Below are 24,131 nucleotides of genomic sequence, written 5' to 3'. Positions count from 1 at the left end.
TGACACACTCTGTAGAAATGTTAATTGGTTCATCGAGTTTCTAACTGAGATGACGTTACACGCTCAATCCACAACCTACCTAATCAAACGATGTACAGACAAGAACTATAAAAGAAATTAACAAACCCTAAAAAATTAAGTTTCAAATATTATAGGTACTGTACGTTGCAAATGTTATCAATTTTTTATCAAGATTACCCCAGGGACTGTCAAAAATTAAGGTTCACATACATATTATAACAAACAGCATATTTATTATTTACCTCTACGGTCTACCTTAGTATTTCTTAAATATACAAACCTGAATAGGAAAGTGTTTAAAAATATAGTCATGTAGCCATATTTTGGGAAAAATTACTATAGTTGATAATAATTACGGTTTTAGAAAAAGAAAAATTTAAATAAAAATGTAATACATATTATGCAACGTACATAATATTATAATACATTTAATATAAATTGTTATAAATACTTATTGAAAATAAATGTCTTAAGAGGATTTATCCTCTTCACCACAGTTTGGCCGCCACTGGTAACAAGAAGTCTGCTGGATTTCACTAGTAAAATATAACCTAACTTATGGGTATCGGTGCAAGTCTTATATTATAATTATTGCTTTTTAATATTATTATATAATAATGAATAACCCATCTTATTCGAATGGTATTTATAGTGATATTCAAACGTTATTCTCACTAGTGAGGAGGTCGATCCCGCGAACACCACTCAGTCCAAAAACCAGTATTTAAATGAGATACCGAACACATCTGAATCTGGTTCGAGTCCGCCAGTGCTTACTGCTTGGCACCCTGGCACTCGGCAGTCGGCCCAGCCACCGAGTTTGAGATAAGCTGTTCGGTATCATAAATATTTACTAACTAACGATACAGTTATCGTATAATTTCGAAACAGTATAATAGTCATTTTTTGTTTTTAAATAAAACTGCTTCGCCGCCGTTTGCGATGGACCAACGATCCACAGCTGTATCGACCGAGCTGGTAATTATAATACGACTATTACAATATTAAATATATAAATATATTTCACTTAAATCCTTGAACAGTTGAACCTATGCATTTAGATTCAAGATGTAGGTATTACCTCCATAGACCTAAGGTATATGATTACCCTGCGCGCATAGTTATATGCACGCCATTAGTGCTGTGTAAATAGGAAAAAAAAATCATGGAAATAAAGTCAATATATTTATTTATAAAAATGTATTATACTATTAAGTGTTATCAATAATATTTTATTATTGATTACATAATAATAGCAATAGTATTTTGTAGCAACGAATGTATATTGTAGGTATATTGTATTTATTTTGTAATGTGTAGTATTTTTTTTTTTTAATTAAAAACTTTATCTTACTTATTTTCAACTTCAGTAACTTTTCCGGTAGGAAAATTAATGGTTGGTCAGTAATTACCAAATTTCAAAAGCGTCAGCGAAAGGTAAATTACAATATGTGCTTGTTGGCGTACATTCGAGGGTGCTTAACACACCTTTTATATTGAGCTAAAAAATTGTTAATAAATGTAAATATTTATTTTATAATTATTGTTTGACAATAAAATATTTTTGTGCTTATGAAATTATACCGGTTTATATTTATCAGAAATAATATCCGTGTTATAGTAATGTATAAGCAATGACTAATGGCAGCTAGTGATGCCACTTAACAAAACAGTACAAAAATATGAGAAAACAATGGTAATATAATAAGAAATAGCAGCTACTGGTTTTAAATTGTGAATTCATTAAATCTTTACATTTTAATAATGTACAAATAGTCAAATGGGTATGTTTTTGGTCTTTATACGAAATTTTACTGACCATTACTGTTGCCATGGAGAGGACAACCAAACAATAACTACAGTTAGGTATTATATCGATTAATCGTGTTTTGATTAGGTATATGCCATATGGTGTATCGAGTATTTTCTTTTCAATTTCGAGTAGCCTATTTTAAGTTACACACTACCACCAACGCAGTTGCAATGGTCACCAAACATAGATAACTAAAATATAGTATCTATTTCGTTAATCGATTTTGCAAGAACGACTACCAAATAAACATTTACATGATTCAATGTCTTCCGTGCAGTGGAGATAAATAAATTTAATCTTTTTTGACATTAATATGAGTTATGTCTGAGGGTAAAAAAAATGTATTTTCTAAAAATTCAACTAAAAAAGTGCTACGTTTTTTGGTGCACTTCCTGTGATGCTAAATACACCTAAATTGTTTGTAAATATTCTTGATTGTCTAATAAAACGTATTACTTACATTAGATACTTGCGATAAAGATATTGAATCCAAATTTGATACACAACGCGTGAGAACTATAACTACAATTTACAATAATATAAACCTTTACTAATGGTCCTTGTTGCCGAGTTGTATTAACTACTATAACAGATGAATAAAAAAAAACCTTTATGCACCTAATAATCGAACACAAGTGCACAACTTATACTTGTTAACTCATTGATACATTTTACATCATATCCGATTTGATAAATGTATAAATATTAGTCAATATTTCCAGTTATCGACATGTATCAGAGAGAAAAATTGGTTAAGACATTTGAAATAATTATTGAGCCCAATATACCTGCCTACTATGATTACCAGCATTAAAATCTGTATTATCAAATATGTCATAGGTGTGGTATAAGTAATTATATTGCTGAGCATGCATTTGTAGGTACCTAGCAATAAAATGTCCAAAATATTATTATCAAAATATCTTTTGAGAATTGAGATACCTACTTATTTTAAGAACTACAACAAAAGCTAAACTTTTCGAAAAATTCTTTTTATGCATAGATTTCAACGAAAATCAAAGTCAAAGATTTCGAGATAAACTACTATAAGGTTGGAAACGGACCACAGAAATTGTTGTTATTTCCTGGAGTACTAGGTAGATACTTACGTTGATAATAATATAATTTAGTAATTTAGTAATGTAAAATAATGGCTTTACTATTATCGTGCAGGACATTTTGAATTTTTCCACTGTAATATTATAATGCATTAACTTCTCTATAGGTCAAATTAGCGATTTTACACCGCTCACGGAAAACCTAGACGGAAAAAAATACACGATTTACATATGTGATCCTATCGGCTACGGTTCTAATCGACCGCCAAACAGAGATTTTTCACCAGGATTCTTGGACCGTGACGCTGACTATGCCATTGCGCTTATGGAGGTAAAATATTATATATAGGTAGATGCCACCAACATATACAATGGTAATTGGTAACGATTAGAGCAAGGACTTTTATGCACAAAAAAATCATTAAATGTGAATTTAAAAATGCGTCGAAAAATTAAAAATGTGGTTAAATAGGTATTATGGATTCAAAAAAATATTACACGCCCATATCCACCAAAAAATTAAATTTTTTCTTCAAATATTTTATTAAAATAGTAAATTACTTAAATATGCGCTAAAAATAAAATAACACTTTTCATTAAATATTTTATTTATTTTACTTAATTCAATTTTCTATGTGCTATTTTCTAGCTGCAGGTAATAAAACAGTCGACACACTCGACAGAGATATCATTCTTCATTCAAAATTAATATAGTCGTTGAACTTTATTTGGGAAAAATATTTACCAAAGTGGTTGAAAAATAGATAACTATCTAAATACGCACTAAATAAAGCTTGAAACATGCTCTTAAAATCATAAATTTGTCAAAATATTCAAAATTATGCACTAAAACCTTTGAGTATTTGATCACACGCGTTGTGATAGGTATGTAATACAAATCACTATCCATCAATAATTATCGACGTGGCCTGCTTGTTATGAGCACACGATAAAGTTAACCAGGAAAAATGTGGAAATGCATGAAAGTCGTTGCTGTTGACTCACAACTATATAACACGGTGCTCGTTTCGGCCGCAGACGTTGGGCATCGACAGGTACTCGATGTTGGGCTGGTGCAACGGCGGGTGCACCGCCATGATCGCAGCGACCAGAGCCGCCGACCGGGTGGACAAGCTGGTGGTGTGGAGCTGCAACGCGTACGTCACCGGCAAAGACCTCGACTTCTACGAGACGACGCGCAACGTCAGCGACTGGCCGGCCGGAAGGAGACTTCCGCAGTTCGGATTTTACGGCGAGAAGTACGTGTCGGACACTTGGTCCGGGTGGATAGACGCGTTCCGGAAAATTCTCGACGAGCACGACGGCGACGTGTGCCGCAGCGCTCTGGCCAAGATTGACGCGCCAACGCTCATCATGCACGGGGCAAAGGACGAGTTCGTACCGCTCGAGCACGGCGTATATCTGCACGAAAACATCAAGCGCTCGACGTGAGTTTGGCGTTAGGTACAATAGTCGTATAACATGGTCCTGGGTAACCGTCGGAGCTGCGCAGTCTGTCGGGGCGTGTGGGTCTTTGTTGGTGTGCATGCAAAACGACAGGTAGCTGTTTGTAGAATTTCAATCGAATCGTGATTGGATGAAATCAGCTAGATAATATGTAGAAATAGTTTTAAAAAAACATTGATGTTCAACTAAGAATTAAATCAATAGTTTTGAACTTTGGTTAACACGTGGTCTTTCTCGTCAAGTTAGACTTTTTCACATAGTTTTGCACCTACTCTGTGCGAGAAATTAAAACCGTAATGTTTCATTTGTTATTTTAGAGATTTCTGTTTGTATGAATGACGAATGTCTTAAAAGAAATTCAAACAAGTACTTACCCTAGTGGTGATATGGACCACTAACTGTCACTAACTTAATGAGCTATGAATGTAGAATAAGTAGAGTTGTAACTTGCAGTGGTAGACAAAAAAATACAGTACCTACCTACTATTAATCAATTAATTTTTATTTCTCACTAACTTGTACGTTGATTTCCATTTTCTAATACTTAATAATATGTATGATGACTGTTATGAGTACTTTTAGTACTTATAATTAATAAATATAGTAGTGTTAAACATCATTTCTTGTGAAAAATAAAAAAAAAATTCAAAAATTAGGGTATCGATAAACTAAAAGGTAAAATAAGTGTATTAACACAAGGAAATAGGAATGTAATGATTATGCCCCTAACATAATTTACCCGAAACCCATAAATATCTCCAATGGCAAATACAATCTTGAGTGCAAGACACTAGGTACCTATTATTAATACAGCTTGTATGCCAGGGTTGTTCTGACCTCACCTGGGAGGCCCAGAACAGAGTAAAATTGAGAGGCCTAAATTGTCATCACTGTTATTTGCATATATGATGCATAAATAAAAGGGGGCAAGGGTTCAAATAGGCTTAAAATTATAGTACTTTGTACCTTTAACAATATGAATAACTAATAAGTAAGTAAATTAATAACACAACATGTCACATATTATACTTAAACTTAGTAATATAATAATAATGATAAATTAATAAGTCAATAAAATTGAACATAGTACGTACCTACCTAGCTAATACAATATAAAAATGTATTATTAATTAACCTTTGTCCTTTCTACTTTTTAAATCAGAAAATGTGTCGATAATATCATTTTATTTTGGTTGGTTAGCAATTTCTTTTTCTATAAATATTATAGCAACTTGGTGACTTTTTCTTCAGACAGAATGCTTGAAAGTTAGTTATTTTTATAATTTTTAGCTTTGAAAATTAAATTTTAATCATTAACTCGTTTAAAATTTGATGTCAACTATTATAATAGGTTGGTAGATAGTGAAATTTATAACAATTGAATATATAAAATATAAATTATGCACTTCTTTTTTGCTTATCAACTTGACTTTTTTATTGTATCTATAAAAGCGGAGCCTGTTCCACTGTGGTGAAAGTTAACCTAATCTAAGGACGGCCCTGATGTCTATACCTATATTAACACAACAATAATTTTCTGACCATAGATTTTGTTTTTTGTATTACAGACTTGAAATATTTCCTGATGGCCGGCATATCTTACAATTTACATATACTGAAAAGTTTATTTCAACAGTGGATAACTTTCTTACTACTAGAGCATAGGTGACGACAATCACTTTTCATACATTTAAAAGCTATAAATATGAATAACTTAATATTTATAAAATGTATTAAGTGGTAGGCCTTGACACTTAATACATTTTATAACTTATAATTATACAAGTTAATTGTGAAATTACTTAACTATTATGCAAATCTAAACAGATTTGTTTGACCCAACAAAACAATAATAAAAAGCCATGATTAAATGATAATAACATTTTATTTTCAATTGGAATGTCATAGTTGTATTTTTAATTTAGAGATCACAAAATAAATATAGCATACTATAAATTAAAAGTATGCAATAAATAAATTATATATTTTATGAATGTGTTTGGTTTCAAAGCATTAGTATATTATTGTTAACTCATTCAAAATTGAATAAATATTGCTTGAATTACATTTAATGAGGACTAAGTAAAACAATTAAAAGATAGTTTAAACCTGATCGCACTTATAGAAAAACATTAAATGTATACAATATATTATATAATTCTTAAAAACTCAATAATTTGAATAAATTGTAAAAATGTTAAAATGTTTTGTTTTGTTAAATATATTCCATAGTATTTATATTTTATTAATAATAGTGAACCTCGTTTTATTTTTTATCACAGAAATAAAATAAAATTGTGATTTATTTTTATCAATTATAATGGGAGATTCATAACAATTAACAATTCTAGTAGGTAACTTAAATAATGTATAAAACTATGTCTTATACTCATAGAACACTGTGATATTTGAATTCAAATAGATTTTAAAAGAATAGCAAACTTGTTGGAGTGTTAAGTGCAACTCCACATCCAAAAATGTGACAAGTGTGACCACACAATGTGATGTAAAAACATGTTAGAACTTGTAGATAAAAAAAAAACTGTGAAATGTTAACTATGTTCAATGATTGGCTGTCTAAGATGATGTTTGCCTTTAAATATATTTTCCTATATTATTATTATTATTATTTATATTGTTATTTATCATAATTTAACTGTTCATTATTTTATATATTTGAATTTAATGTTTAATGGTTTTGTTCTTCACCAAATAAAACCTATATGAAATAAAAATATTAACATAAAAGGTTGTCTCAGCTGTACTAAACTCCACCATTGTATGCATATTCAGCTTTGTTGTGCATTATGAGTCGATCTTCAACAAAATAGAAACTATCAGATTTGGTTTCAAATGGATTTTGGATCATTTCTTTAACTGCAAATACAAAAGGTAAAATTATAAAAAAATTTCAAAATTGAATATTTATTAATAACTAATACACATACTCGATTCAGAATCCAAATTAGGAAATTTGTATATGTGTTCACATGTATTTTTGCTGTGTGGTATGCAAAAACCAAATTCAAAGTCAAATGTCTTTAATAATTTGTTGCGGAAATAATGACGTTCAATCATGCGAAACTTATTAACTGGCTTATTCCCCACAGTAAACTCCACACTATTAATTAGATAAAAATAAAAATAATTTTTAAAAAATGATATTATTTATGACAACATTTTAGAAAAATTCATTGTGTACTCTAACTGAAAGATGAACGATAGAATAAAATGAAGCAAAAAAATATTTATTACAATTCTTACGTTGCTCCAACCAATTTCAGTTTAAGAAACTTGGGTGTAAATTGATAGCGTACAAATCGGCCACTATTTAGATCTGTCTCCTCTACTTTTCCTTCAGTTTGATTGTCGTCTAAAAAACAATATTACACATTACACATATTAATAATATAAAATCAATACACATAATATTGTAATGTATTGAATCGTTACAATAGTTTATCATACCAAGTATAACAGAAGGCTTGGCAATTTCAAACAATACCATGCCTGTATCAAGATCACGTATCTTAAAACGTATAAAATCTATATTATATATATTTGCATCTGGAGCACATAAATACCCTGTAAAAAAAATATATACATAAATGAACTCATAAGACACTAATTACTAATATACATTACCTTCTGTAATTTTCGACAAGGTTAATACATCTTCGGGTGATATAATTGTTTTTTTACGTACTATTTGTTCAGCCGTCTGTTCTGCTATAGAGGAAAAAAATTTAGTTAGTAAATACTTTTTAGGTAGAAGCATAGATGATTAAATATATTTGTATTTCTTTAATTACTTTTACATTTTGAAATAATAACCAAAACAAAAAAGAAAGCGATGTAAATTTTTCTTTGTAGTTAAAATGAATGTACAAATATTTATCAATGACATTGCTTATACAATAAACAACAATTTTATTAAAACTTTAATAATCAAACCGATTGAACTACCAGAAAATTAAACTAATTGAATTTAAGTAATATGTCATGACACATTCAAATCACTAAGTGTAAATATTAGTATTGGATTAAGTATGAGTATTAATTTAATTGGTTTACAATATAAAAAGTATTGCATTTTCTTAAGTAAATGTTTAAAATCTATTAAGTAATCAAAGATTTATTAAATATGAAGTATGACTATTAAACAATAACAAATTTCAAAATTTACCAAGAAGCCTAAAAAATTATATAGATTATAAACAAGCTCAAATATTTGAGACAGAATGGTAGTCACTGTCACATTATTGTTTTGTAAGAAGTTCAACTGATTTTAGTAATTAAGTATACCTAATGTATAAATAATGATGTTGAGTACTCACAATCTGTGCCAGAGGCGGCGGAGGTAGCAGCATTAGTCCTGTTACTGGCCATCTTTGAATTCGTCCCAACAGATATCATGCTTTATTGATGAACCAACCACTAACACACTATCGTGCATGCCGATCACGATTCAATTTCATCTCGCAGCCCAATTGGTCAATGACGACGATGTCCCAGCAACAGTAGGTAGTCTAGTGAACGACAGAAAATGGAAAACAAGAAAAATAAAAAGGTATTTAAACCTGACTAAGGTCGTCTATCGACAATGATAATTCAATGCTGGGGTGTAGTTCGGAATCCGGAATAATGGCACAACCCACTAACCCAGACGGCTTATTTCGCACTTGTCATTGTCTCGGAGTGACACGGGTATTATGTGGGCAAATGGAATAAAAAATAAATAAAAAACGTAGAGGGAAAAAAACGAGAACGAGGTAATAATATAATAATAGGGGTCAATGATCTAGAAAAAAACACATTAACCCCACGGCATAACAACTAGACAACCCACGCAAAACACCACCAGCCGTTCAGCCCGCCGCGGCCGTAAGTCGCTCGAATCGCTCGATCACTCACGCGCGCGCGCCCTTAATCGTTATCTGTTATCACGTCTTATCATTCCGTCGATGATTGATCGTCGATCGGAGAGTACGGCTGACGCGCTCTAGTCGACGGACCCCACATTGGGACTACGATCGACAGGTCGCCGAAATCGGCGAAACGGGGACAAAGTATTAAGTAATAGATCAATACTCGATAATTATTATAATTTATAGGTCACCAATATTAGCTGCACACCGTCCGACGATTATAAAATAATATGTAATATTATGTGCATCTTATTTTATTACCTATATCAAACCACACGTTTCCGATTTCCTTCGAAAGTCGAGACCACCGTGTTTGAGACGTAATTTTAAATATTTGTTTGCCCCTAGTTAGATAAAAGAAAGTTTTTAAGTTATGGCGAGAGGTCGGTGGAGGAGTATATTGTAATAAATTGTAAAATGTATGGATCATGACGAAAATGTACATAATATAAACATTGAAGACAAACACGCAGTGTCTGGTACTGAGGCTCGTTTGTCGTTATACATATACCTACAGGGCTACAACAGCCACTAGGTATTTTAGTACCGTATACGTCCGTACCTATATACCTAGTATTATAGAACCTCGCTATGACCTACCTATATACTATACACGTATACTAAGTACAAACTTTTGAATTGGAGGAACTTGGCCGAAATTTGGAGCTGCTTAGTTCCCCCCCCTATTTACGCCAATGGATCCGTCTATATATAGGTGGTATATAGCATAATAGCAAATTTGCAAGTTATTAGTTATTACTTTATTAGTAATAATGAGTAAGCTAAAACTGTAAGTCGTGAATAATCTTACTACAAAATATGTACAGCATTCAAATATACCTAACTGATAAGGACGAAAAATAAAATAATTAATACGCAAACAAATTTTTGAGGCCAGTAAACTCATTGATTCAATGTTCTTATATAATATTATGCTTGAATATATAGACGGTAAAAATGTACACATATAATTAAAATATATGCACTTATAATATGTTTGAATAATCACTTGGTACCCGAGAATTGAAAATTACTATAAATAATTTTAGAATATTTTGTTTTCTTCACTGAAAACTATAATTGGCATAGGTAGCCACGTACCGTCACAAATTTAGTCATTTACAGATTTTAGAGTATGTATTTAAAAGGAAAACTAGAGAAGTCAGTATATACGACGTATAATACATTAATACCTCCGTATAACTATACCAATACACCACAGGAGTATGGACGCGTCAATGTTATTTTGATGGCTTTGTATCCGTTTTATCTGATAAATATGAATATGGATAAGAAAAGATACCGAAGTTGATATTTTTTATTAATATTTTATATTTTAAAGTTTGTGTGTATTTAATAGTTAAAAAATCGAATACGGAAAGTCCACACGCTTGTATATATAATACAATATTAGATATAATATGTGTATATTAGTCGAACGACTATATACGAGCATAAGTTTTCTGAAATATTCTTTACAACGCTTTTGGCAAATAAAACTATAGGTTATATAGGTACGGTACCTGTCATTAGTTTTGATCGACGATTACTATTTTATAGACTGTTCGTTTGGAGTTCTTTTTAAAGAAAAATATAATAAGTAATAACTGATGAAATAATTGTACACGGCTATATATATAATGAATAATGACGACGCGTCGAGTCGAGGTGTGTTCTAAAATACGTACCTACCAATGAGTTCGATAAAATCGTGCCTTTGAATTAATGATACCGTCTATACTTGCGTAATCCAAGAGCGCATAAAATATTTAAAATTTTAATTTTTACATTTCATTCGAGTACCATTCAAAATAATTTTAACAATGCACAACATTTGAGCAGGATAATATAATAAAATATAATTTATAAACTTATAACCTATATTATAATTATTGTACTATGTACGCACTACGCTTACAGTCAGTATAGTCACAGACACTGACTTATTTAACCGGAACGAATAATGATTTACTTGATTGTATACTGAAGTATGACAGAGTGTAACAGGAAAACTTGACAAATGGAGTAATTATTATTCTAATCAATTTTTTTTTTATGTATAATTTATTGACTCTTTGGTGCTAATAATAACATTTTTTTTTATTTAGTTTTTAATACTGAAAATAAAAAATTTTAAACCTGATTCAATTTTTTCTTTAAAAACTTCAAAATAACCAATTTATAAATCTGGTTTTTAGTGAACTTTTGATTGTCAAAATATTAATCGAAGTCAAGTTGCTTATTTTTTTATGATTTTTTAAAAACCTGAGGAAACATAAGAAGTCCCGATAAAATAAGTCCCCGTAGACCTGTAAAAAAATATAAAACTTAGAATGCACAATAATTTAAAAACTACCTACCTATAGTAACATAAAAAAAATAAATAATCATTGTACCTACATTTTATAATACGTAAAATTGGTTCCTATAACCACCCAGTGCCGGATTTAACCATTGTACCGCTTTAAGCACTAAATAATTTGCCACCTTTTAATATAAATATTTTTCTAGTCTAAAAAATGTTATTAAAGCATACAGTTATAGTTTTTTATTTTTTACTTAAAATTTTAATGATGAAAAATAAAAACATGCAACTCTACGATTATGAAATTGGAAAACCATAAAATATAAATATTACCACAATCCAGTTGGTCTAAAAACATTTTATAATTAGTTTCATTTTATTTTAGTTGTAGTTACATATAGTAAAAATGTAATATTAAAAATTATTTGCCTCCCTTGAGAAATTGCCTCTCTAAGCACTAGCTTATAGTGTTTACTGGGAAATACGGCACTGTAACCACCTATTTAAATATCACTAAAATGAGGTATGAAATATCTGCTGCAGACTATCTACGCAAATTAGCTTCAATATGATTGGGTAAACTAGTAAATAGAAAATAAATGAATACAATACAAAAATAATACTATACTCCTTTATGTACTCGTTTTGCTTAAAAGAGAATTTAACGAAATTTTTTTTGAAAGTTTTAGCTAAAATATAAAGTTACAATAAAAATGGATATTTTTACTAATATATTTTATGTCCACACATACACGCACTTATTATGCTAATTATTCATGTATTTAAATGTTTAATTAATATTTTGAATGCAATGTAATTATAGCTGCAGATAACAAAAGCAATTAGCTGTAATGTATAATAACTACAGAAACTGCAATACTTACTTAGTAAACTTTTTTAATTACTCATCCAATATTTAAATAGTAAATTCTAGCAAAAATGGAATTTTTTTTTTAATTTATTATTTTAATTAATTAATTATTTCTAATTCTTCCGGCCAACCAAAAATTTTTTTGAGAAAACATGACTACTTTTTAAATTTACCAATGACAAGCAATTGACATAATTTTAAAATACTCATCATTGTAGACATATTGTATGTTAAATAAAACATTATAATTTATATTTATAGTGCTAAGTTGATCAAAAACCATATTACCATAAACTCATAAACATGCGATTTTCTCAAAAAGGTATGAAAAAAATCTAGGCCATAATAACTTTTATTTTTTAAATCACGTACCTACCTACCTATATATTGATACATAGGTGGGTACCTACTAAAGGAGGAACTGCGTTCAGCCGCATCGTTTGTTAAAAAATATCGATCAATACAGTTCATAAACACATATAAGACATAAGTTATACAAAAGGCCACAATAATATTCTCTTAAAAATGTCAAAATAAGATGCTAATATTCTCTTAAAAAGTTGAAAATATTCTTCTAATATTCTTTAAAATTCATAGTATATAATATGCTTTTACGTAAATATAATATTTTCTTAAATTCAAAATATGCTTTTATATGCATTAAATACATGTTGAGATAGCTCTGACTTTTTAATGCACGGTATGTGTTTTTTGGGCAAAAAGAAGTTGTGCCATCAGTTGTAAAATAGGTATATATAAATTGTATTAATTTAGTTATTAATTCTAGTATCCACAGTGCAATTAACTTTTTTAATTTACTTGATGGTGTTTTTAACTTTTAAATAAAACCGTCTATCGCTATTCTGTTCATCGTTTTGTGAATGATAACGAACAATAATTAATGTTCTCATAAAAATGTATACTATATTTGAGCCACTGCAGCAAAAAAACCCAAAATATCGAAAATCAATAAAATTAATCGATGAGTTCTCAATAATAAAAAAAAAATTTTGAAATTCATTTAGACGTTTCACGAATCGTAAAGATTTTAAGCCCTCGGCTGATTACATAGTCTCAAAAACAAATATGCGAAATAATATAATTCCGACCTCTACATAGTACATATACAACAAAAACGTGCACACGTCAGTATCGCCATCGGCTTGAATACAACAAAATTAAGCCAAATTTTGCAAATAACTCGATCTAACAGTTACCCCCCATATTACCCATACCATAATAATAATATTTAATTTGAACAAATCGCCGTCGAATATGCGACCCTTGCATAGTATCCGTCGTCCACGTGCCGTGTCATCGTATTTGTCGTTTTAAACTCGTAGAAGTGCAGTTTATTATTGTTGTTCATTGTAATATATAATTGGTGGGGACCTTTATGAGACCTTGACTCGTATACTGTTATATATTGTAAGGACAATTTTTAACGATTTATTGGCTTATTCGCCATAGAATATTCGCGTCAGGTATATTGCATAAAATATAAATGCGACTTTTACTCGTATCATGTCTATTTTCTGTATACAATCAGTGAACAGTTTATAATATCAAGTACCTATTTGCCAGTATAAAATTCTTTACACCTAAACTTGCGCATTTATAAGCATTATACAACATACGAATTATTTAGTGAATAGTGGATAAGGATAACTTAAAATGTCAACTATTTGTACATATTATACTTTATGCAGAACTTAGGTACTATAAAGATACCAGCTAAACTTTATTATACCTATATAAATTACCCAATTAACATTTAAATTTAAATGTGAACATAACATTTATACATTAACATTATTACCTATGGCCAATCACGAGCATTATCATATACCAATTATTTTAGCATTTACAGCTCTATATAAACTCATTTAAAATTGATTGAAAATTGGCCAATAGCGGCAAATAAAAAAAAATATACACAAACTCAAAAATCTTCGGAAGGTCAATGTCTCGAAATTATATGCTCGATGACAGACCGATTTGGGGCGCATCGGCTCTCACTTTACACTACAAAAAAAAGCTCTCAACGTTGATTACATTGACTTCCCACAATTTATTTCCCTATTTCTCCCTAGTAAAATATCCCAATCGATGTCAAATTCATATAATACACAAATCTCTTTTAAGATCTATGTATTTGGTTATGGGATCCAATTTTGAGTTTCAAGTTAGGTTTGGTTAGAAAAAACGAAATAACTTGTCGATATCCAGCCCAAGAACATATTTATGTTAAAAGTTTTTAGTTTTCAAATATTAACCAACTTTAATTAAATAAAAATAAGAACAAACATAAATATGGGAGTTTAATTTTGAAAGGAGGGCTTTAATTTCATGTAAGTAATTAAATTATTGTTTTATTTTCAGTAAATCTATTATTATCTCATAAATAACTAGCAAAAAACCTAAATTTATATGGGCGTGAAAATATGCGAGGAAGATAATAATATGTGTAAGTAATTCTGGTATTACAGGCTGCCGTCTAACAGTATTTTTTTCTCCACACTACCATTTTAGGACTTTTAATTTCAAAGCTGTAAATATAGTGAATAAATACCAATAGTATAGGTCCTACACGATATTGATCATAATGTCATTAAAATATTGATGCACACGCACGAAAAGGCGCTTTAAATTTGCCCGCGCTATCGATACAACTTCCTTGGAAACAACTACACACGCGCACGTGCGGGAATGATTTGAAAATCGATTCAGTGATAACGTCAGAGACTCAGAGATAACCGGTGGTCTGCGTCGGCTGTCCAGACTCGCGGCAAATGGCAGTACAATTATTGTGAATAATATTGTCATAGAAAAGATATTAAATATTGTCTTTTAACTTAATTCGTTTTGCGACGATAGCCGAAAACCGGCGTACACGATGATTACTGAAGCTGAAACGCCGGACGATGCCCCGAAAAAAGCGCTCATTTACATTTGTGGAGGTAAATATCAAAACGTGCCTATTTTTATTCGGTGTGTTTCTAGTTTCGACAACAACTTGCATAATTTTCTGTTGTAATTGTACCCACAATTATAGACATTGGCACTTTCGTTTTTGATTCGATTTTAATAATTTGTCTTTTGTTTCTTGTGCGCGGACAATGACAGCTTGCCAAGCTGAGAACGAAATGAAACCCAAAGACCCGATCCGATGCAGAGAGTGTGGTTACCGAATCATGTATAAGAAACGAACAAAAAGATGTATCCTTTTGAAATTTTAAATAGTTCAACATGTCTGATTATGCATACTCATGTACCATAGCGTAATATGGCAATTGAGTTGGTTAAGAGAGACGAGTCGATAGGTTCAATAAGATTACTGTACTCAACCTATAAATAAATTGTGTCTGTGCAAACATTTTATCCTTTATATTAAATCAGTAAGCTGTTGAATATGCATAGATGTTCAAGGGTTTGACCTAACCTTTCAGTCTACATCATGCAACTGCTACCTTAACTAAACAATTTTCTGATAAATTATGTAAGCGGTTCCCAAAGTCTGTTAATGTGTTAAGCAAAACAGTAAATACAATAAGACTGCTTTTTAAAAATATTTATAAAAAAAATTATATGGGTATAAAGTGTTTATTATCAACCATAATATACTTTGAAACAATTTTTTGACTGAACAATAATAATGTTTTTAATTTTCTACCAAACTGTAATTGTCATTACAATTATTTTTTGATATTAAACAATGATATACTCCAGAGGTAGATATTCAAACTTTTTCATTCCTCAGCACCTTCATCTTTTGACAACATTTTGGTGGCTTTCAAACTATTAATGACACAGGAAAACAAATTTTGCAGTTTTAATAATAATTATACCTAGAAAACTGTGATTAAGTGTTTACGTCTAGAAAAAAACAAATCGTAATCATTACTTTTTTTCTACTCCTGTGCTACAGCAAGAGACTGCTATTCCCCTTGGAGTTGCGACACACAGTTTGAGACCTCTGGTATACACTATACTGATATAACTCGCTATTTTTTCCAACTATTTTATATTCAGAGTTAATTGTTCACACAATTTAGATGCTGCTGTCTATCAAAGTATTATTTTTTTTAATTGGGCTTTAACTATTTTTTTTTTAAATTCTCAAATTAACCAAAACTCGAATAAAACATTTTGGTTAACCATTTCATTATTTTAATTATTAAAAGGAATATTTTATTCAATATGTATACTCAAAATTTTTATTTTTTTACGGGGGGGGGGGAGTATTTGAAATGTCTTTCATATGGTTTATTTATGTTATGTTCCTATCTGATAACTTTTCATTTTTCTTTTTTTTAACCTAACTATAAAACACCTTTATTAAGTTATTAGCTTGTATCAATTTGAATAATAATGGTTATCAACACCAAAACGTTAGTTAATTTTTTTAATGTTTGAACATCCGAATACATCCAGCACCTGAAACCTGAACAAATTATTCAGATATAAGTAATAAAATGTGTGCTATGCCACTGCTATTCTAGTATTCTAAGATTTTAATTTTGTACCACATTTTAATTTATTGATAGATATAGTTCAGGACTGGGTACTCTTAAATCATAAGTGTTGTTCAGTACGCTATTATATTAATCATTATATTGGGATTGTCTTATTAGTTCTTTCAGACATGTTTTTATGCTTTGGAAATAAAGACACTCAACCCTTCCCCCACTCTTTGGTGTTGTCTAACAAAAGGTATCGTTCCTAATCCGGTAAAGTGTATACTTAGCAAAAGTAAATGAACAACAAATGATTTTATTTACAATTTAATATTGCCTTCCAAGTAACTTACAGTAGTTTTTTTTCTTTAACTTTGTTTTTGATTATCCAGTTATATTTAGTGTTAATCAATATTATAGTCAAATTTACTCAAGGAGTTTGGTGAAATTTAATAATGTTTTCTCTTTTTAATTTAAATTGTAGAACCATATGTGCTTAACATACAATTGAAGAGCAACACTATTTTTTTTTTATATTATGATTTCAGATGTATAAACATTTATTTCCAAATAATACGTTAAAAATAAGTTTCATGCCCCAGATTACTTGCCCACAATTCTACATTTCAATAGGCATGTATATTTTTGTGTAGTATACAAATAGTTTAAATTATTGTATTCATACATACTAAAAGCTGTATTATTCATTCAAAGTAGAAAATGATTGATTTTCCATTATACTTCCTTGTATTTTTTTATACTGCTTTTTCTTTTTGCATACTTAATAGTATAAATAAATTATTGGTTATTGATTTCTATGTATTAGTGCCACTATAATATATTTTCTAATTTTATTATTTACGGTTCTTCATTAAAATAATTAATTGTTTAATATTTTAAACTTTATATTCAAAATGTTAAAATAAATATATTTATAAAGTATTAAAATCTGAAAGTTCTTTGTAAAATTAGACACATTGATTGTTTATTTTATTCTGATGTCAAGGTTTAGAGTGTATTTACATAGTAAAATGTGTTAAACAAATTGCCTAGTACTTCTATCTATTGATCTAAATACCTTTGTATTATATTCTACTACAGTTAATATGCTACTTAACTACTTAAGTAAATTAAATTTAACATATTTACTAAAACAAATCCAATTATTAATTCAGACCAATCCGTTAAGTTCTATTATGTGTGTAATATAAATATTCTCAATTAGATAAAAGTAAATTTATGTTACCTAAACATTGATCAATCAGAATAAAATTGTTTAACTAATAATTAAAACTTAAGATTGAATGTTTAGGTTTTTGATTTCACTTGTATATACATTATATATTTTATTTGTTATTGTTTTTTATATATTAATTAAGGACTTTATATAAAAACACTTAGTGGGTTATTTCCTTGCTCTTCCGTTTTGGCTTCTTTGATATTCAAATTAGTCTTATAAACTATTTGTTCAATGTGTTCAATATTCATGTAGCAACATTTCCAAACATTTTCTGGTACTGTATTGTGAAAAAAAAAACCATTGTTATATATAAACTGTATTGTGCTTATAATTTAATCTAAACACTTTGTAAAAGTTTCCTTAATCAAATTTTTTCAGTGGTTGTGTTTAACGCTCGATGAATATTTTCCAGCAAGTTGAAGTGTACAGAAACAACAATGACAAGATATAACAGGCAGTTTTATTTATTCAATTGTTTGTTTTAATTTTGTTGTATGAAAATTATAAGTTTTAAGTTCTATAATATAATATCATGTATCGATTTTCAAATAATCTCCTTTTTAAATTAAATGTACTTTAAGGAATAAGTGAGTCTTGAATGAAGGAGGACCTTATCAGAATAAATATGTTTTTTAATACAACAACTTTAAATTTTGTACTCAGATATAAAAATAATGAAAACTTTTTACCATCTTTTTTGGTAGCACTATTTTTTTAAATACATAACGCTTTTTTATTTTATTGTATTAGAAATAAAATACATTCATATTGTTATGGGTTTTTGTATCAGTCTACACTATTTGCATAAAAATTTCTATACAATTACATTTCTAAATAGTACTAACATTTTTTATTGTTAGGATTATTTCCTTACAAAAAAAACAATATCAAATAAACTTAACAGCTCAGACTTGTATGCTTTTCAATATTTTTCCTGGTCGTATTGTTGTGTAATAATAAATACTACCAGTTCAGTTGATCTAAAATAGAAATTCAGTCTAGGTACCTAGTACCTACCCAACTGTCAACTTAATTATTTTATAGTTAATACCATATTGATTTTGTTCTGCATTATACTTTAAATTCTATTTTATTTTTTTCAAAATTAAAATAATGAATAAATATTAATTTAAAATCAGAACTACAATTTCCTTAAAAAAAATAACATATTTGGTCATTTTTGATGTAATAACAGAATAATGAACATTTGTATTTTTTTTTAGACTTTTAGTGCATATAAATTTAAGTCCTATTGATAACCTAAATAGGCCATACATATATTAGTTATTTAGTTAGGCAATAAATTAATTTTACAAGTTAAGTTGCCATGACTATTATCGTTAAAATATACCATAGTCCATTATAATGTGTAATATTAAAAAATAATATATCTTTTTGAAATGGTGACATGGTGTATATTAAGGGCACACTGATGATGACTTTATACTATAAAGTAAATCATACAATTTCAAATATAAAAATTTAAATTAAACAGCTTCAAGAAGAATATAAATAGGTAACAGTTTTATAATTTATGATAGTTAATAATGATTTATACTCTAGTCTAGACGCTGGCTAGAGAAAAGGAGGTCTAACCAAAACAATTTTTTTAATCATATTGCAATTTTAAAAAATTTTCATTTATTTATTTTTTTGTTTCCTGATTATTTTAAAAAGTATGACTTCAGAATTTTCAGTTTCGTCCTCCCGAAGGTACCAACTATAGATAGATAGTTAACTATATGAATGATAGATTCTACTAGAGAAGTTGAGAAGTTTAAGTAGTACAAAAATGTTGAAACACCTCACCTAAACTGGTCTGACATTATTAGACTGGACTATTGGAGAAAATACAATTGTAATTCATTTTCAAGCCCCCTCCCCCCACTGAAAAATCCTGAATTCAGTTCATGTTATACATTACCAGATTAGATACCTACTCGTATATATATTGTAGCGTATACCTACTCACTCATGGGCCACAACCCACTCAAATGTTGAGACGAACAGCGGCGCCCAAATAAAATTATCCCTTTGACACAGCACTCTGTATATTGTATAAGAGATGACTCTCCCCGCTATAATATAGCAATCCTCGGCTGTAGCATACCGCGAACTCTGTTTAAGATAATATAAACTGGGTAGGTATCTAAATACCCGGTATAAATAATATATTATGTCCTCCGTCCTCGCTCGTCCATTTCGAAATGACAAATAAAAATATCATATACTTCCCAGACCTTGCGGCTGAAAAATATTACGCGCTAGTATGCCTGTTCACATATAATAGTAATATTTTAATTATTACAATAATTATGCTCGCATTCTACATAATATTATTATTTATTATAAGGTTGCAGTGAACGAATGACCCCCAACTGCAGACGAGCACGAGTGAACATCCGGCGTTTAAATTTTACACGATATTGGACAAACTGCTGTAACTGTTAAATGTACAATAGTACAAGGCTTACGTCGAATTTTAATCGTCGTCGGGTGAACCGTGCATGAGTGGACGGAAACGCACATTTAAACAATATATTATTATACAATACAATCATCATCATATTCTATTATCTATGATCATCATACATTCAAAATTCCAAACTACAGGATTATAGATGAAATGGGTGGATAGGTAGGTAGGAACACCTACATCTAGTGGTCGGGAGAAGCAGAGAGGTAGTACTTTATTTTGTATAGCTTCACAAAAATGAAAGATCAACATTGTTCTTAACTTCAATCCACCTAAATTGTATTTATTTTAATTTTATTACCTTTCCGAGTCTCTCTGTATAGATCTCTTCTATACCGTCGTCCACAATTAACACCCATATTAAATGTATTATAACCCAACCGGGTTCGGGGTCACATATTATCAAAATTATGTCAAATGTTATTCAATACTGAATTCAGTTAAAATTCTGGAAATGAATAAAAACATAATAATATAAATAATAGTTATCAATTATATAGAATAAACTGAGTAAATTGTTACATTTGTTTTGTCCTAATAACGCGGTTAGCTTAGGCGTGAGCAGACTTTTGGTTCCAGTGGTGTACATTATAAATTAAGGCTTATAATAATTTTGAATTACCTACACAAATAATTGTTAAAATTTTATTTTTTGAGAAATTATTCGAATTTTACAGTGAACGATTCCAACACAGCCGCTATCTTTTTGATAAAAAAAAAACAATTTTTTTTTGTTTCTGATCATTGGCAATTTTCATTAACATTAATTTATCATGAGCTTTGCGCTTTTGATATTTTCGTGGAACTCGTTTTAAGTAAAGCTTCAAAAACTGAATACTTTACAGGTACGTAATGAAATTATTCACATACCATCAGTCACCAGAATACCACAAACGAAAACAATTTTGAAAACCAGCCAATGTATTGTCGTATTTTTTTGATAATTAGAGCCTTGGCTCTTACCTCCGGCACTTCTTGTGAGGGCCGTGACCCTTCCCTTTTCGGCCTAACCAATACATTTAATATTTTCTTTATTTATTACATTTAGAAATGTGTTAAAAACTACGAGTTTATAATTGTTGTAATTAATTATTTGATTAATAACAATTAGATACATTTCATATAGGTAACTTAAATTTTTAATAATAAATTATCTATAATATTAAGTAGGTATAAAATAAAGATCTTATACATTTTAGTAAAATATGAACATATAGGTACCTACTTATAATATCTGTAATTGGTATTGATCAAATTAATTTTTACAGCTTCATTTACGATCAAAAAAAAAAAAAAATAGTGTGCAGCAGACTAGTGGTGCATATATTTTGTAGGTACTACAATATCACATCACCTTGTGTGGAGGCCTGGTAGGAAGTACCATAGGAAGGAATCTTCCCACTCTCCGCCCGTGTTGAATTCAAATTTAAATACATTCAGAAAATAGAATGATGTTTTGTTTTATCTATATTTATCGATGCCAAGTAAAATTCTACTCCCCCCGCATGACTTTCTATTACTCGTGTAAAATGCATTGATGCAACTATCTACTGCAGTTGCATGTACTTGCATCGGCATCACATTATGCCGGGTCCACACGACCACACATTTGTTTTGTTTCTATTTTTAAAAATAATTTAGATAGTCCCCTCCACCGTGTTGGGAAAAGTCAAGTTTATGTATTGTTTTCTTGTTCTGCGTGGACTAACCCGGCGTTTTACGGAATACAGTACACTTTTATAGTGAATCTCCTAATAAATAGACCCAGAAATTAAGACATCCGAAAAAATTACTCAATCATAGAAATTATGAGTCCCTAACAAAACATACATTCAAGGCATTTCAACGTCAGCCTATGTATGATTTAAAAACTAACAAATAGTCAAGTTTTTTGGTCGTTATAAATTTGTATTACAATGTCAAAACAATATATAAATAAAAAATAAACTGTCAATTTTTTTAAATCCATTATACATCTCAATATCTGATCGATATCAGTATATGGCCGACAGGCTGTCTGACATTTTCTGAATTATTTTTATCGTAGGTAAATAAAATGATTTAACATTGAATCCCAACTCAACATAAAATTGAAAATTCCCAATATATTTCTAAAGGTTTTTTCAATACCTAGTTAATGTGTTGTAATTTAAAAACAAATATTTTTGACCTAGAAGGGACTTAAGCACTGTACGTACCTATATAACAAATTGTACTATAAGTCTAATGACATCATAACAGTCAATAACAATATATTATAAACGCTATTATAATAAAATATTTTTCATTGTCCATCTTTAAATTTAAATATAACACATCCATTACATCTGAGCATTTTTTCTTTTAATTTTTCAAAGTGTCATTCGAGGTCATATTTTCAAGGTATTGCACAGGTACGCCGAATACTGCGAAATTGTACTTGCAATGAAATTATTACATAGGTAGGTATTATTAGTTGTTGGACACGTGAGCTGCGGTATGCGATACGAATCATGTACATATGTACAAATGCGATGTTCGGTATATTTAGCCATTACATATATAGATAATAATATACCTACCTATTACAGGTGGGCTATGTAGCATCTGATATCCACGTACTAATTTTAAAACGTAGCTCTGCATTTGAAAAATGTGTTCTGGACACCACAATACCAACAAGCTAAATAATAATTTTAATAAATCGTTGACCAGCCGCGTCCTCTGTTTCAACAGGTGGTGGTCGGTCATCAAACATATTATGCTGCTATTCATGTCAGTATTAAATTTTTTTTACTCTTATACATTTTATAATATGGCGTTAAGGTCACAGTCGTAGTATATCACATGCGCGGCAGACCTCCTTGGCACATACTAACACTCAACAGTCAACCGTGGTGCGGGCGAAGAGGCCTACCACGTCACGATTGCTTCCAAAGTCTAATAGACAAAAACATCGGATGTGACGACACGTAAAAATTGCACGTCGATTTCCAATCATCACTTACACTCGAAAATTCGGCTAGATTTTTATTGCCACGCCAGTAGGTATATTATAATATACTGTAAGAGTGTATGCAGCCGTCCGGTAAAACATTACGCAGCAAGATTGAAACAGAAGTAATTTAGAACGGATTCCAATTATTTAAAAACGAAAACAAATAAATAAACAAACGCAATGATTAACAACAATTTTTGTTTTATTACTATATAATTGAAATTCCTAGGAAATTTTAGGTATAGAAAATTAGATAGGTTTAATTTACTCCCTTAGAATTTCCTTCAAGTCTAAGTAATAATATATTACAGACTTAAATTTGTTTTGTTTAAAAACGACTAAAAACAATTGAAAAAAATCGATTTTACTGCATTAAGTGTCTACTAAATAACCAAAAAAAAAAAAATATATATATATTAAAATAAAATAAAAATAAAACAAATGTTAACCACATAATTTATACACAACTATAATAAAATAAATAGTGGATTTTTTTAAATTTTTTTTTTTTTTGAACA

The 24,131-nt window shown here is 29.6% G+C and overlaps 3 protein-coding genes across 3 annotated transcripts; 2 read left to right on the top strand and 1 right to left on the bottom strand.

Moving 5' to 3' along the window:
- Positions 1 to 600: 600 nt before the first annotated feature.
- On the top strand, positions 601 to 6,290 carry LOC111036120 (valacyclovir hydrolase-like). The gene is made up of 5 exons (XM_022318024.1): positions 601 to 999; positions 2,838 to 2,931; positions 3,060 to 3,223; positions 3,931 to 4,340; positions 5,928 to 6,290. Exons 1-5 carry the CDS (start codon positions 964 to 966, stop codon positions 6,022 to 6,024), a joined length of 801 nt encoding a protein of 266 aa, XP_022173716.1. The 5' UTR covers positions 601 to 963; the 3' UTR covers positions 6,025 to 6,290.
- A 558-nt stretch (positions 6,291 to 6,848) lies between these two features.
- LOC111036128 (protein unc-119 homolog B) lies at positions 6,849 to 9,259 on the bottom strand. Its single transcript, XM_022318033.1, has 6 exons — positions 8,697 to 9,259; positions 8,005 to 8,088; positions 7,828 to 7,944; positions 7,624 to 7,732; positions 7,308 to 7,480; positions 6,849 to 7,236 (listed from the first exon to the last, which is right to left on the bottom strand). The coding sequence occupies exons 1-6, from the start codon at positions 8,773 to 8,775 to the stop codon at positions 7,124 to 7,126; spliced, it is 675 nt and encodes a 224-aa protein (XP_022173725.1). The 5' UTR covers positions 8,776 to 9,259; the 3' UTR covers positions 6,849 to 7,123.
- A 5,960-nt stretch (positions 9,260 to 15,219) lies between these two features.
- On the top strand, positions 15,220 to 18,853 carry LOC111036129 (DNA-directed RNA polymerases I, II, and III subunit RPABC4). Its single transcript, XM_022318034.1, has 3 exons — positions 15,220 to 15,423; positions 15,590 to 15,682; positions 18,539 to 18,853. Exons 1-3 carry the CDS (start codon positions 15,360 to 15,362, stop codon positions 18,559 to 18,561), a joined length of 180 nt encoding a protein of 59 aa, XP_022173726.1. The 5' UTR covers positions 15,220 to 15,359; the 3' UTR covers positions 18,562 to 18,853.
- Positions 18,854 to 24,131: the final 5,278 nt, after the last annotated feature.

The sequence above is a fragment of the Myzus persicae genome, unplaced genomic scaffold (genome assembly GCF_001856785.1).
Source record: "Myzus persicae strain clone G006 unplaced genomic scaffold, MPER_G0061.0, whole genome shotgun sequence".
NCBI classification, from domain to species: Eukaryota; Metazoa; Arthropoda; class Insecta; order Hemiptera; family Aphididae; genus Myzus; species Myzus persicae.
The sequence above is the reverse complement of the archived record's forward strand: the minus strand, read 5'-3'. Positions and strand labels throughout refer to the sequence as shown.

Coding starts and splice junctions, on each gene's coding strand:
- LOC111036129 (XM_022318034.1), top strand. CDS start 15,360: ATGATTACTGAAGCTGAAACGCCGGACGATGCCCCGAAAAAAGCGCTC. Junction 15,424..15,589: donor GCTCATTTACATTTGTGGAG/GTAAATATCAAA, acceptor GGACAATGACAG/CTTGCCAAGCTGAGAACGAA. Junction 15,683..18,538: donor TAAGAAACGAACAAAAAGAT/GTATCCTTTTGA, acceptor AAATTTTTTCAG/TGGTTGTGTTTAACGCTCGA.
- LOC111036120 (XM_022318024.1), top strand. CDS start 964: ATGGACCAACGATCCACAGCTGTATCGACCGAGCTG. Junction 1,000..2,837: donor CAGCTGTATCGACCGAGCTG/GTAATTATAATA, acceptor TTTTATGCATAG/ATTTCAACGAAAATCAAAGT. Junction 2,932..3,059: donor GTTATTTCCTGGAGTACTAG/GTAGATACTTAC, acceptor ACTTCTCTATAG/GTCAAATTAGCGATTTTACA.
- LOC111036128 (XM_022318033.1), bottom strand. CDS start 8,775: ATGATATCTGTTGGGACGAATTCAAAGATGGCCAGTAACAGGACTAAT. Junction 7,733..7,827: donor CAAGCCTTCTGTTATACTTG/GTATGATAAACT, acceptor ATTGTTTTTTAG/ACGACAATCAAACTGAAGGA. Junction 7,237..7,307: donor TAATTTGGATTCTGAATCGA/GTATGTGTATTA, acceptor TTGTATTTGCAG/TTAAAGAAATGATCCAAAAT.